The sequence below is a fragment of the Pithys albifrons genome, chromosome 1 (genome assembly GCF_047495875.1).
Source record: "Pithys albifrons albifrons isolate INPA30051 chromosome 1, PitAlb_v1, whole genome shotgun sequence".
NCBI lineage: Eukaryota > Metazoa > Chordata > Aves > Passeriformes > Thamnophilidae > Pithys > Pithys albifrons.
Window position 1 is genome coordinate 86,021,364 of NC_092458.1, and position 15,820 is coordinate 86,037,183.

Consider the following 15,820-nt stretch of genomic DNA (forward strand, 5'->3'; position numbering starts at 1 on the left):
CACTGGTATTGGTCCCACTTGGTACCAGCACAGGTACTGGGGTTGGTACTCAGACTTATATTGGGCCTGGGCCTCGCACTGTTACTAAGTCTTGCTTGGTACCAGTGCAGGTACTGGGATTGATACTGAGACATGTATTGGGCCTGGGCCAGGCACTGGTATTGGTCTCGCTCGGTACCAGTGCAGGTACTGGGATTGGTACTGAGACGTGTATTGGCCCTGGGCCTGGCACTGGTAGTGGTACTGCCCAGTACCAGTACAGGTACTGGGGTTGGTACTGAGATGTGTATTGAGCCTGGGCCCAATTGTTGCCGCTCGGTCCCGATACAGGTAGCACCGGGACCGGGTCTGTGCCGTGCGCTGGGACAGGCCCGGGCCTGCCCGTCCCTGGCCCCGCCCCCTCCGCCGTCATTTGCATACCCGGAGCGGCCGGACCAATGGCGCGCGGCCACCGGGACGCGGCCCCGCCCCTTCCCTGCCGCCGGTAACGGAAGCGCCCGGAGCGGAGCGGCCCCGCGCGCGGCCCGCGCGCCCCGCGCCCGGCGGGGGCATGTGGGGAGCGCGCCCGGGGGGCGCGGCCCATGCGGTGAGTGCGGGCGGGCGGCGGAACGGCCGCTCCTCCCGTCCCTCCCCCCGAGCCCGCGCCCCGCGCGCCCCGCGCGCTCCGCAGGCCGCTGCCCCTCCCGCCCCGCCCGCCGCTGCCCCTCCCGCCCCGCCCCGTCGCCGAGCGCGCTGCCCGGGTGCGCCAGGGGGTGGGAGGCGTTGGCCACCGTGTGTATGGGAGCGGCCTGCGGCCCCCATGGTAGTGGTGCTGCGCTTGGCTCGAGTGCCCGGCCGTGCCCTTGAGCTGTCATGGACTCGGCTCTGGAGGGTTCGGTGGCGGGTGTGACTGCGACGGTGGCCTTCGGCAGCACAGAGCGGGTGCGTGGGGGCGCAGGTGGGAAGGGCATTGTCATTTGACCTGGTGTCCCGCACTGGTGCTAATGGTGTTCCTCCTCACCTCCCAAGCCCTGCACGCTTACCTCAATCAAGCCCCCTAATCAGGTGTCGCGTTCTCTAAGGAAGAGCCGGAGAATCGGTTAGCACTGCTCTTGTTCCTAGCAGGGAACTATTCCATGTTGATGTTTGTAGCCACAATGTGCCAGTTGGAAGCAGAAAGAGTAGCCTGTGTTTTTTACCAAGAGGGTGGAAAGGCACTGCAACAGGTTGCCCAGAGAAGCTGTGGATGCTTGATCCGTGGAACTGTTCAAGGCCAGGCTGGATGGAGCTTTGAGCAACCTGGTCTAGGGGAAGGTGTTCCTGCCCATGGCACAGGTGTGGGACCATCTCTTCCAGGATGGTCTTGTAAGTGCCCTTCCAGCCCAAACTGTTCTGTGACTCCACACTAAAACATGTTTATCATTCAAACATAAAGTACCCAGAAAAACGAAGCAATGCATTACCAGTAGTAGTAAGGTCATTCAGTCACAGCACACAACAAGCATTCATCATGTTTAGTAGGATGTTTTTCCTGCCAGAGTAATTTGTTTTAATTTGAGCTGTTCTGGTATCCCCTGGACCAGTGGAAACAGTGCTAGTAAGGCTTAAAAAAGCTACTTGATGCTTTTTAAATGGTGTATGTTTGATTTTAAATTAATCAGTAATTCCCTCCAGCATTTTGGATGTGTCACCTTTGAGAACAACTCTCTTGATTTTATGGCTTTAGGTATTCATTTCTTCAGGTCATTCCTCAATGCTTCTAAGCTATTCTTGAATGTATCTGCTTACCCTAGACTTTTTGACTAGGGGAATATATGTGGATTGAATATAATATTTTTGAAAGCTGTGGGAATAACTGTCTCCTTAGTAAATGGTTTATTCTGGAGGCTGGGTTGTCCCTGGAGGACTATGTTGACAGGCACTGGTAATTATGCCTCTCTGCTTGTAAGGACATGTTCTCTGCTTGCAAAGAAAGACACGTTCTCTCTCGTTCAAAAGGCCCTGAACTAGCAGTGGGATGGAGCTGGGTCTGGCAGTTTTAGTGGGAACATGAGGTAACTAAACATTATCAAAAAAGCCTGAATTGCTTTTGTCTTAGCTTTAAAAAAGTGCCGACTACCTCTGCCTTCTCTCTGTAGGACAGAACATGGCCAAATACTTACCTGAGAGAAAGAGTCAAGTTGAAGGTGAAAGGTCATCATCAAAAACTGTCATCCATTGTGTTTTTAACACCAAATGAATGTAGGCTCTCTGACTGTATTGCTGTGAGGAATAGAAGAAATAAAGAAATGTTGGCAGATGCCCTGTGAAATGGAGAATGGTTTTCTTATCTCCTTCAAAATAATTTTTCCACACAGTTGATGTACCTTTAGTGTAGGTCTGCTTGAACTTGTGGTAGCAATACATGTATGTTGCCTTGGGCAGGCTTCCATTTGTACCATGCCCTCAGTTTCTGCAATTTAGGGGTGCTGTGGAGGTTCACTTCTGATTCTCTTGTTTTCTGAACACCCTTTGGAGCTTAGTTAGAATATAGTCAATAGTTATTATCACAAAGAGGTATCTGGGATTGTTTTTCAAACAGCCACAGCAGGCTAGATTGGGAAAAATAGGGGGAAAAGCAGTGTTAGAAGTGCATTCTGCTCTCCTGCTCCTGTAACTCCTGCCCCAGTAGGAGTGGCCAGGTGGCACTTCTAGTCTCCAGCATTTGTCTTCTTCAGGACTGTATTTTTTTCTGGGCTGAAGTGATCGGGAAACAACTGAACCATCCAGTATTGTTTGACTTACGTGTGCTGGAGGTTATTGTTTCACTTCTTGGAAGAAGAAATAGAGGAAATTTTTTGGGAGAGTGCCAAAGTGTTTTGCTTAAATAGAATGGATGAATTGCTGACCTTTTCTGGCAATGGCGTAAGCTTCTTTATCTGAAAGATTTCCCCCAACTTACTCAGAATTTTTCCTTTGGGAGGTTGTTGCAGAGTGTTGATTTGTTAGGAAATACATGCAAGTGGAATTCTAAAAGTATTCTGGCAGAGCTCTGGTTGTTTTGAACTTGTCTAGGTGCTTTTTGAACTTCCACTTGCAGCATCCACACCATACCATGAAAAGGAGTTCTCTGGTTCATGAAGTTTGTCTTTCACTTTTTTTTTGAACTTGACATTTGTAACCTTCAATAGGTGTCTCCTCCATTTGTCAGAATAAAAATGTGATTCTTTATTCCTTGTTTGGTTTTGTCATGATTTTGTAGACCTCTGCTGTATCCTTTTCCATACTGCAGAACCTGAACTGTGGTAGTCATTGCTTGTGTGGAAGCCAGTCTGGCTTTTGGTGTGAACCTTCTCTGTAAATGCAAGTACAAGTACCAGTAATTTTACTGTGTCATTTTTAATGGGCGTGTTATGGGGGGAAACTGTCCTTCATCATTGTGAAAGGAAAATGTACTGTGGTCTCACACAATTGAATACCTATAATCTTTGTATTACTTTTAAATTTTTTTTCTTACAGCTTTTGATATCCAGTCTGATTTGTTCACTGTTGATGAGTATATAGTAGATGTGTTCATGAAGCTGTGGGATGTAACCCAAACATCTCATTCCTGAGGAGTATCTAAGCGAGAGCCTTTTGTATATATTGAATAGCCTTGGTCCTTACGACCATCAGTGTGAAATGTAGCACCTCTCTTTGATCTGATAAAGTCCTTAACTGTTGCCTTTACTGGCGAAATTTGCAGACAGTTAAGAGAGTTTTGGAAATGTTGAGCTAACTTAGAGGACAATATTGGGTAAGTAGCAAATTGAGAATTTTTCTCTGAAAAAGATAAAACAGATCTGCCCTTCTCTTGCCAGGGTTTTGTGAGTATTGGAAATTTACTTTATTTTGATTATTCATAAATTTCTCTTTTTTTTTTTGTGTATGTGTGTGAATATTTCAGGAAATGCTTCAAGGACCATCAGAAGATGTGTTTCCAAAGATGGAAAGTCCAGTTGAAGAGATGGATACCTCTGATACCCAGTGGGGCTGGTTTTATTTGGCTGAGTGTGGTAAATGGCATATGTTTCAGGTAAATTCCTGTGAAGTTATATTGTCTGTCATGGATTTACATACATCTGATTACCTATTGCTGGATTTATCTCAATGTGCTTTTTCATTTGTTTTGAAGACCGAGTCAAACAGTCATTGCTCTATTAGCAGTGAAGATATTGAAAGGAGTTTCCGAACAAACCCACATGGTTCTCTGTCTTTTACGACTGCAAAGTTTGACTACATGCTAGACTTTTCAGGTATGTATCTTTCCATAGAGTAAATTTAAATAATGGAAGGTGCCAGATGTACCAGTATATTTGTTCATTCAGGAAGTTAATTGTCCTCATATCTAGTGCAAAAACATGTAATTGAAAATGCCACTTTACAGGAAAGTTTATATGAATTTTTAGAAGCAGCTGCCCTGTTACATTTTTTAGTGTAGTTTTCTAGTATAGCAGCATGTGTGGTTTTGTAGCACTCCCTCATATGTTACTGCTGCTTGCCTCAGCTGCAGGTGGTGTGTGGCATACATGCATTAAACCAGGAAGTTTGAACACTTGTTTTTAACATGCAACTTGCTGAAAGCTAGAAAAACCTCTTCCACTCAGAGACTGTATGAGAAATATTGCTATGAAGGAAGTTTGCTGCAAAATATTGGCATCAAATTATTTAATAACTCATGAGGTAGCTGAAGCCAAGTCTGTTCTCAGAATCACGAGGAGATAAGCAAAGGATTTTCTATTAGATTGTAAAGATCTCACTTGTGTTGTTCTTGTAAATTACTGAATATTACAGGTTTCTAATATATGTAATTAATTACAAATGTAGTTTGTTCTTTGTTCTAAACCTTTCTTTTTTGGTTTGTTTTTTTGTTGTTGCTTTTCCATTTTGTAGATTATTTCCTGATTAAATTACAAAATGGCCATATGTTTAAGTATAGGAAATCAAGGAAGTAAATATATATTCCAATATACTCAAAATTTAAATATTTCAAATACAGAAAGTGATGACTGGGTAAAACAGCAATGTATTGGCAGTAAAGTAGTATGTAACAATACAAGGAGTTTTTATGGTTATTTGTGTTGAAATGTCTGTTTACAAAAAATTGGTTTGCATCCGGAATAAAAGCACTAAATGCAAATATTAAAGAACAATTTTTATGTTACTGTCTGTATGTCATGATATCTTACATTAAGGATAGCAGTAATATTCTTTATCGTCCCATTAGAGTCAGTGGAAGTTTTGCCAGTGATTTATTGGGGCTGAATTTTAGATGGATATTTTAAAAATAAACATTTTATGTGTGTCGTATTTGCACATTTTGCCAATTCATATAAATGACAATACATTTAGAAACATTTATTGAAAATGCAGATTTTTTAATTTTTGAAATCGGAATTCCTGTCAAGCAACTGTGGGTGTAGTAATGTTATTTTAAAAAATGTCATGTAAATGTTTCATATGCAATAGATGAATTCCAGAAACTTCCATCTTAATTTTTGTTTTATGCTCAGTGATGAAACAAGTCAACCTCACTACCCTTAAGCAACGTCCAATAAAGCGAGCTCCCTTTTCTATCAATTCATTCAGGTAAGAAAATAAAAGAAAAACTCCTTTTTTTTTTTAAATCCACATTCTTCTAAGTAAAATGAAACAGAAATGTTTTGTCTTCAATGTTTACATTTCTTTGCTTTTTTCATGAAACAATTTGAGAGGTGAACCAAAGTGGGGAGAGCTAGTCAAGTGAAGAAGGAAGACATTTCAACAGACAAGAGTGACAAGAGAATTTTTAATTTGTTTGTTATTCTTGTTTTGGGAGAAAGTAAGGAATTTGTGTTGGGAGAGGGAAGGCATGCTGTATACTGATATCCTTGGGAAGTTTCTTAAAACTGTGCCTGACTTAACCATTGGAGTCACTTGTTCTGAATGCCTGTTGAATCAGAAATGCTGTGGGAAAACAGGAGAAAGAGGAAAAGAGGGAAAGAGGAGTTTGTTCTGTTGACTTCATAAATTATTTAGAAGTATTGTGACAGTAAAAAGATTGAGTTATGTTTTCTTGCCTGTGTTTTAGTCATTTGCTCTAAAATTATTTGAAGTTAAAGAAATTGCATGGTAAGAACCAGATTTTTTTTCCTCTAATTGCTTTTGATTGTATGTTTTTACCATTTGATCAGTCATGAGCTGTAAAGCTGCACTGATGTAAATCTGATACTCACTAAACAATGAACTGAACTATGCAGTGATACTACAGGTGAAATTGACTACATGGAACATGTGGGGGGTTTTCTCCAAATAGTTTCTGAGAAATAATTTTAGTTCTGAATTGCAGTCTGATTATACATTCAAAAAGAAAGTTGTCTTTTGTCATAAGAAATGTAGTGGCAATCTGTTCACACTGACTTTCAAGAAGGTCTGGTTTTGTGAAGTGTCAGCTTTTTTCACTAGATAGTTGCTGAACAGTGCACACAGTGATTTGCTATTTACTTTTTTTGTTTCTGGAATAATTGCATTCAGTACTCTGATTTTCATGTGATGACATTCTTTCCTTTCAGGAGATTCCTTCTTTTAGTCCCAGTTTTAAGGCTTAAAAGCTGCTGCGTATGTAGTGTATATGATTAAAAGGGTCTTTTTTAGGGTTAAATTTTTGGTTTTTTATAAAAAAACCAACTATCATTTTCAAGTATGTGTTTTTAACATGGTGCTTTTAATTACTCAGATGAGGGCTCAGTTTCCAGATGGTAGGTTAGTTGTAATTCCTGATAGTTTGGAGTGTTCAGGCTGTATCTTCACTGTCTCATTTCTAAATCAGTGTTGCAGAACTTTTTGTTTTGGAGCTTTCTGACCACACCTTCTGATTTATCTATCTTTTATTGAGTAGATGCTATGTTAACTCTGGTCATTGCCATGGTTTAGTTTTAAAAAGCTAAGACAGAATTTGAATACAAAGTAAGACCGCTTGCCTTTGACCTTACCTGCTGGCAACAGCCTTTGAATTAAACCCCTAAGTAGTTCTGTATGGTGTTTGGGTTTTTGCATACTGTATTGTTTGGAACAGGAGTTTGACAGGAAAAAAAATGCCTCATGTCTTTTGTGTGATGTATTTTTACCTTTTTCTGTTTAAAGTTTCATCTGTGAAAATGAGGCTATCCCTATGCCTTCACACTGGGAGAATGTAAACACTGAAGAGCCATACCAGGTAAGAGTCAGTATGCAAATTGGTCAAAAATATGTGATAATGAAATAATGCATCGAATTGAAATCGTACTAAACTCTTTTTTTCCAGCTTATTCCATTGCAAAGGAAAACAAATGAATATAATGAAGTTTCTAGTCTCTTTGGAAAAACAATGGATAGCCACCGAATTAAAAGAATTAAGAGAATACAAAATCTAGACTTGTGGGAGTTTTTTTGCAGGTGAGATTATTTCTAAAACCAACAGTCTTAGGATTGTTAATAGAGCAAGTTTTTGAAGTTATGTAGCAGAAATAAGTTTAAATGTTTTTATTATTAATGAAAATTTGTGTTACTTTTTAATCTTTTAAAAATTTTGTCATTTCTCTCTATTACAACTTCCATTTTCAAGACTCTCTTGCTTTTACAGGTGCAGAAATGTAATACTTGTGGAAATGCATTAGTTACAGTGTAGCACAGATGAGACTAATGCATTAAAGATGTTTAGAATGTCCACATGGTAATGCCTGTAATATTTACAATGAAGTAAGGAGAAAAGAAAGAAGCTTGTTGTAGAATATTTCATTGGGAGAATTGTATTGTTTTCATTTTTACTGAACAAAGCAGGTGAATATTTATGTCTTGTTGAATTTCTCAACTATATGAAACTTAGGACAGAATTAAATGTTTAATTAACACATACGCCTGCAATTTCCTCAAGTTTAATGTGTTACAAAACCTTGCTCGAAGTTCTTGGATTCTTCCTCTTCATGTTGTGCCAGCCGGGAAGAAGTAGGAAGTGCCCAGTTCTGCACCCATTTATTTTGTAGTATCACTCTTAAGCAGTTGTATTTGACAAAAGTTATTTGTGTGGCCTGTAAGAAGGAGTATATATAAGTTTTAAAGATGTATTACACTAATAAAACCAACTGAACTAAGTTAAATAGTGAGGAAATTAAGCAAATTTATATTACAATTTTGCATCAGTTAGATGTTTTTTCTTTAAATGTGTAATTTATTGTTAATTGAAAGCTATATCATTAATATGTATAAGGAAATTAATTTCCTTATAATGTTGATGGTTAAATGAGTTATAGTACTCTTAATAAAGTTTGTTTGTCCTTGGAAAAGTAAGGAAAAGGGTCAGCAGAACTGCTGCCTTGAACTTCATAGGTCAGACTTTGGCTTGCTTAGAAGTCTGTTTGACAGAGTCCCTTGGGAGGCAGGTCCTGAAGGGCAGAGGAGTCCAGGAAGGCTGGGCATTCTTCAAGGAGATCCTAAAGGCTCAGGAGCAGGCTGTCCCTGTGTGCTGGAAGACAAGCAGTCGAAGAAGAAGACCAACCTGGCTGAACAGAGAGCTTTGACTGGAAATTAGGGGGTAAAGAGAGTTTATGAGCTTTGGAAAAAAGGGCAGGCGACTCAGGAGGATTAAAGGATGTTGTGATGTGTTGCATGGGAAAAATCAGGTGCCAAAGCCCAACTTGAACTTAATCTGGCCACTGCTGTAAAAGACAATAAAAAATACTTTTTTAAATAAATCAACAACAAAAGGAAGGCTATGGAGAGTCTCCATCCTCTGCTGGATGTGGGGAGAAAAATAGTGACAAAGGCTGAGGTACTTAAATACTGAGGCAAAGAAGGCATTAATAGTAACACCAGTTGTTCTCTGGGTGCCAAGACCATGACCTGGAAGACAGAGACAGGGAGCCCCATAAGTCAAGGGAAAATTCTCAGTGACCTGATACACAAAAGTCCATGGGGCTGGATGGAATCCACCTGAGGGTACTGAGGGAGCTGCTGGAAGTGCTCACCAAGCCACCTTTTTACCAGCAGTCCTGGCTCACTGGGATGGTCCCAGTTGACTGATGGTGAGCAAATGTGACACCATCCATGAGAAGCATTGGAAGGAGGATCCGGGAAACTACAGGCCTGTCAGCCTGACCTTGGTGCTGGGGAAGGTCATGTAACAGCTCATCTTGAGTGCCATCCTGTGGCATAGACGGGACAACCAGGGCATCAGGCCCAGCCCGCACAGGGTTAGGAAAGGCAGGTCTTGGTTGACCTTGGTCTTTTTCTATGGCAAGGTGGCCTGCTGTGGATATTGTTTACCTGTACTTCAGTAGAGCCTTTGACACTGTTTCTCACAGCATTCTGGAGAAGCTGGCAACCCATGGATTGGACACTTGTTCACTGGATAAAAATCTGGCTGGACGGCTGAGTCCAGCGAGTAGCAGTGAATGGAGTTACATCCACCTGTCAGCTGGTCACTGGTGGGGTTCCCCAGGGCTCAGTGTTGGGGCCAGTCCTGTTTGGTATCTTTATCAATGATCTGGATGAGGGGGTTGAGGACACCTTTAGTCAGTTTGTTTGCCAGTGACACCAAGTTTGGGTGGGAATGTTGATCTGGAGGGCAGGAAGGTTCTGCAGAGGAATCTGGACAAGGCTGGATTGATGGGCTGTGGCCAGTTGTATGAGGTTCAATGAGACCAAGTGCCAGGTGCTGCACTTCAGTCACAACCACCCCATACATCGCTACAGGCTTGGAGAAGAGCAGGTGGAAAGCTGTCCAGTGCAAGAAGGACCTGGGGGCACTGTTGGACAGCCAGCAGTGTGCCCAGGTGGCCAAGAAGGCCAAGAAGGCCAATGGCATCCTGGCTCATAGCAAAAATAGTGTGACCAGCAGGATCAGTGAAATGATTGTCCCTCTGTACTCAGCAATGATGGGACTGCACCTCCTGTTGTCAATTCTGGGCCCCTCACTACAAGAAAGATATTGAAGTCTGGAGTGTGTCCCAAGAAGGGCAATGAAGCTGGTAAAGGGTCTGGAGCACAAGAGTTGTGAGAAGCAACTGAGGGAACACGGATTGTTTAGCCTGGAGAAAGAGGCTTGGGGGCATCTTACTCAGCCACCTGAAAGGAGGTTATAGTAAAGTGAGTGTCAGTCTCTTCCCATGTAACAAGCAATAGGACAAAAGGAAATCACCTCAAGTTGTGCCAGGGGAGGTTTAGATTGGGTATTGGGAAAAGTTTCATGCCTGGAAGGGTGGTCAAGCATTGGAAAAGGCTGCCCAGAGCAGTGGTGGAGTCACCATCCCTGGAGGTAGTTAAAAGATGTGTAGATGTGACACTTAGGGATGTGGTTTAGTGGTGAACCTGGCAGTATCAGGTTAATGGCTGGACTCAGGGTTTTTTTCCAACCTAAGTGCTTCTATGATTCTAATTGCAAATTTATTTAGTTATATTTACCCGTTTCAATATTAAGGCTTATTTGCTTGGCCTTGTGTTTCCCCATCTACCCTCCTAGAATTAAGTTTCTATAGAGGTGTATTTATACATATATCTTAATTCCGAGAATAGCAGTAGCAAGCAGGCTTCAAAGTAAATGACCTGTGAGTCTCCAGTGTAGAAGAGAGGCAGAGGGAGGCTCGGGAAGACCCTTTTTTTGCTTAGCTTAGGAACTGGTATAATTTGGAGACTGTACTAGTTTTCATGAGTCAATAAGTGGAATTCATGGTTTAAGAACTCTGAATCTGTGGATGCTGTGCCAAAGTACTCTCAAGGTATGAAACTGATAATGGGAATTAGGATTTCATGTTTCAGGAATATTCATAGAATCATAGAATCAGTTGGGTTGGAAGAGACCTCTGAGATCATCAAGTCCAACCCTTAATCCAACCCCACTTTGATTACCAGATCATGGCACTCAGTGCCACGTCCAGTCTCACCTTAAAATCATGCAGGGTTGGAGAATCCACCATCTCCCTGGGCAGGCCATTCCAATGCCTGACCACTCTATCTGTAAAGCACTTCTTCCTGATACCCAACCTAAACCTCCCCTGGCAGAGCTTAAGCCTGTGCCCTCTTGTCCTATTGCTGAGTGCTTGGGAGAAGAGACCAACCCCCACCTGGCTACAACATCCTTTCAGGTTACAATAATCACAATATTGTCATATAACTGACTACAACCAAAGTACTTTCTAGTACTTGTACAGTATAAAAGTATATGGAGAAAAGTAATTTCTCTTTTACAATTTTTTTTCCTGTATTAGAACAATAAAAGTAACAGTGAAAATTGCTAGAATAAATGTATGCAATTGAGGCTTAGCTGCTTTTCTGCTGAGCAGAAAATACAGCCTTGGAGTAGATGGGCTTACAAACACTGGTGAAGAAATCATTGCCTGGTAGTATATTAAAAAGAAATAGGTATTCCAGCATTCCACTAGAAGTTCTTTTGGTGTCCCAGGTAGGATTGTTAAAAAGAAGATGAAGCTTAGTGTAGCATATTTTTGTTAATGGATCTCAGTTTGGAGTTGTAGAGAAGAACAGTGAGTAAAAATAGTGTTGGTCAGTGGGATTACTTGTGTGCCTGCATATGTACAAAGAGCATGTTTATAGGTATTTAGTTGTGCTTTAGGTTTCTTCATTTATTGAGTGAACTGGCTATACAAGAACTTTCTGACCGCTGGATCAATTTAATTTTGTTGAACTGGATTAGCTTGTCCCTGCTGGTGGAATGTGCTAAGATGATGCTTTTTAGAACAGCTGGACTCCTCAATTTCTGTTCCAAATTAACAAAATGTCTTGTGGCATTTCTGCATTCTGCAGAACTAACTTCCCTGTGTGCCTGATATATTCTACTACTTAAATTTTCATGGTTTTGAAAAAATGTTTTGTTTAATTGATAAGATCAGCGATTGCATTTGAACATTGCTTGAATGATTATTGGCATCATTGTAGTCATCCAAACACATTTGCCTCCTACAGTAGTTCCCATATTAATGACAATTCTAAGTTGGCTTTAGGCAGTAAACTAGTCAGAGATAGTGAAGGATTGTTTCAGAACATTCTTTGACAAGTCATTATGCACTTTTTCTATAAATTTGTTCCATTCCCCTCTTTTGAGAGAGATTAGACTACGTTTATGTATTGCCAGAGATCAGCAGCCAACAATAGATGTCTGATAATGGAAAAGTTTCAAATGTTCAGCATTACTAGCCCTTAGATCCAAAGATGTTTCCTCACACAGGTAGTTTTCTCAGGATGCAGGGAATCTTGGCTCCTGGGTTTTGTTGAACTGCTAATAGAGTGGAACTTGAGTGCCTGAAGCCTGTCTGCCTCTGATAAAAAAAATTCACAAAGAGATTAGTAGCAAAACCTCCCAGATGCCACTGAGATTATACTGACATTCTTCTGAATTGGAAAGGAGTTGTGGGGAAGAAAACACACATACACAAAAAACTGAGTTGCCAAGACACAGATATTTTAGTTTGCCCTGAGTGGAGCAGGAAAAAGCCCCAACAAAATGCTGAACAATAAAGCAGAATAAAAGTATCATTCAAACTAAATACTGTAAGATTTTCACTTCTGTGAAATGTGCTTGTTTATAAATAATGCATAATTGCCATATAATGCCATTAATGTGATAAAGAGTTGTTGCTGCCTGTCTCTTTCTGTCGACCTTTTTGATAGGACTTCACCAAACTGCATCTGAACTGTAGGCACTGAGAGCTCATCCCCAGTTCAAGCATGCACTACAGTTATAAGCAGAGTGCTTAATTTGATAAAGCCAAGTGTGTAGCACTGTGGCTTTTCTTGGAAGAAAATTCAGGTACATAGTCAAGAACAAAGTATGATGTGATCTGATGTGATCTGATGTGATTTTGTCTGGACAGTCAGGGGATTATAACTACAAACAGCTTAGTGAGTTAGACACAGCTGCAGAGTCAATTTCTTCATGGATTTTAGGAAAACCCAGCTGATAGAAAATCACTTAAAGTTTGATGGAAAATACATCTGTTCTTTAATTGAAGGTGTACTATGGCCTTCTGCCCATGAGACTGTGATACACATTCACCTGTAGTATAAAGTGGGGGGGTTGTTTTATTTTTTTTTCCAAAATTCTAGACTGATGTAACCCTGCAAGTGTGTGACTTATCTCTTTCAAAAAGTATTAGTAAACTATAAATTCAGAAAACTGTTATGAAATGATCATGTGGAAGTAAATTTGCCTAAAAATTAGGTGATTTTATTTTTAATATTTTTGCAATTTACCTAGGTAATAGTACTTTATAATCTACTAACTTTGCTCTGCCTCATTGGCAGGTAGAGGGAACAAAATGTGAGAAAAATGCACTTCTTTTAAAAATGTATCTGCAGAAAATGACCACATTGAAACTAATGCCAAATGAACAATGTTGAAAAAATGAGTATAAAAGAACTTTTTTCGTAACTTTGACCTAAGTTTGAAAATAGTCCACAGCATTCAGAAAAGTGTGATTTCTAAACATGCACCTTAATAACTCTGACCTGGTAAAAAAATAGAACCATCTAGACACTTGTCAAAGTGGAATGTATGGAATGTTTCTGTCCCCTCTGCAGCGTTTTCACAGTAGTAACTCAATGTGATTGTGCAGCTGTTTGTAATGGTCTATTATGTGTTCTCTGTAGGAAAAAAGCTCAACTGAAGAAGAAAAGAGGTGTCCCAACAATTAATGAGCAGATGCTGTTTCATGGCACCAGTAATGAATTTGTTGAAGCAATATGTATTCATAACTTTGACTGGAGAATAAATGGCATGCATGCTGCTGTATATGGAAAAGGTAAGTATGTAACAGTCCTATATTGTTAAGTGTTCCCTGTAGGTTATACTTGGTGATGCATGCCCTCTGTTTATCTAAGCCCTGTTTAATACAGGTTTGCTTTTACATCAGTTGGAATTAAGAACGTTAAGATGCAGTAAGGAATGTAGTCACAGCTGGCTGGTAGGAGCAGGGAGCGTGGGGAAGGGATACCCAGCAAAACAGTGTTGATCACTAGACAAACTCCCTACTAAAATGTTCACACTAAAAATATTTGGTCATGGTGCTATAATTCAGCCATTTAAATAAAAGAAAAAAAGGATTGCTAATGAAGGTAAAAGAATAGCCATTTTTCATGGTCCTGGTACCTGTATGCATGCTCTAGTGGTTAGGCTGTTATGGTAATCATGTCATCAGAATTTTCTTTTCATTTGAAAGGGACCTACTTCGCAAGAGATGCATCATATTCCAGCCATTTCTGCAAAGAGAACATGAAGCACGGAGATACTTTCCAGATTCATGGCGTGAATCTGCAGCCTCATCTGCATAGACCAGATAAAGTCATGTTTCTTGCTCGTGTATTAACTGGTGACTATATTGGTGGTGATTCAAAATACATGAGACCTCCTTCAAAAGATGGAAGTTTTGTGAACTTGTATGACAGCTGTGTGGATAATACCTGGAACCCAAAGATCTTTGTCATCTTTGATGCCAACCAAATCTACCCTGAGTACTTAATAGAATTTTGTTAAGTTTGAACTGAGTATTGTTTGTGTCTTTTTGATACTTTTGTTCCTTTTGTAAAGACAACAACATAAAAACATGAGGTGTGAAAGGAGAAAAATGACAGAAAAGGTGGCATACATCTATGGAGGGAAGTTATTAATATATGATTGGTGAACTTTTTAAAAATCTGTAAATTTTACTCATGCATTTTTCAAATGTAGAGACTATTAGAAATTTGAAATTGCTTAGTGAGCCTTAAATACATTGGGCATTGGTAAGTTTTCAAAGGCAAGATATATGTTCTGTTTTTTTTTTTAAATATTAAAAGTATTTATTCATGTGGTAGAAATATGCCTCTAATATAGTATGCATATGATGAAACTAATCTTTTATAAAGATTGTCTATAAAACATAAAGTAACAACAACAGCAGCAAAACCCCAGGGGACTTGGCTACATATGTGTGTGTGTCTGTGTTCTATATATACGTTGCTTTGTGTTTGGAGGTCTCTTAGTTTGGGTTCTAAACCTATTAAAAATAAATGTATAGCACCTCCATCAGTTTTCTCCAGATAGAGTTCAACAAAGGTGTTAGGTTTAACTTTAGGTGCATTTTACTGTAAGCCTCAGTTATATACTTGCAAAATTAAAAAGCCCAAAGCCCTTGCACTTGGATTTGAGCTTTGGTTTTGACAGAATTGAGGCCATTAAACTCTTGTGATTGTTAATTGTTTTGAATACAATTATTGAGCTCACCGTTGGGATGTCAGCAGTGCCATACACCTTTCTGATTCTTATTCTATGAAATATCTGCCATCTTGTTCAGTATTCATGTGCTGCTGTGATTCCTGTCTGGTTTTACTGTTACTGAAGACAATGATTAGATTAGTGTTACTGGAAATAACACAGTTAAACTAACAATGAAAATTTCAAAAGTTGCCATCCTTTAAACACTTTAATAGAAACCTTTTTCATAACAATTGTGTAGACCAGATTTTCATAGCTGGTATAGTTGTAAAGTTAAAGAGTATTTTTCACATGTGTAAAGAGCAAAAAAAAATACTTGGCTAGAAAGCAAACTTGAGTACCTGAAAGCACAAAGAACCTGAAGAAGGGGCTGTTGCAGTGAAGTGCACTGACACGTTAAACAATTTGCTATAAAGTTATACCCCTAATGTTCATCGTTAAAGGACCTAAGTAGCCAATATTAGACTAAGTTGAAGCCTTTCCAGGCTTTGGTTTTGGTTATGACCAGTAACATTTCCCAGTAGAAATAGTATATAATTGTGACAGTTATAGGGTGATCTGTGTTGGTCTATTACAGAACTGTTAATGGACTTTCTGGATCAA

At 40.1% G+C, this 15,820-nt stretch overlaps 1 protein-coding gene across 3 annotated transcripts; it reads left to right on the forward strand.

Moving 5' to 3' along the window:
* Window positions 1–480: 480 nt before the first annotated feature.
* Window positions 481–15,136, forward strand: PARP11 (poly(ADP-ribose) polymerase family member 11). 3 transcript variants are annotated; one of them, XM_071557930.1, is made up of 8 exons: window positions 481–586; window positions 3,905–4,033; window positions 4,133–4,253; window positions 5,511–5,586; window positions 7,120–7,192; window positions 7,280–7,410; window positions 13,615–13,766; window positions 14,184–15,136. In XM_071557930.1, exons 1-8 carry the CDS (start codon window positions 551–553, stop codon window positions 14,495–14,497), a joined length of 1,032 nt encoding a protein of 343 aa, XP_071414031.1. In that variant the 5' UTR covers window positions 481–550; the 3' UTR covers window positions 14,498–15,136. The 3 variants fall into 3 exon arrangements, with proteins under 3 accessions (XP_071414031.1, XP_071414023.1, XP_071414040.1); XM_071557922.1 differs by lacking the exon at window positions 481–586 and adding an exon at window positions 662–921; XM_071557939.1 differs by lacking the exon at window positions 481–586 and adding an exon at window positions 946–3,754.
* The last annotated feature ends 684 nt before the right edge of the window (window positions 15,137–15,820 follow it).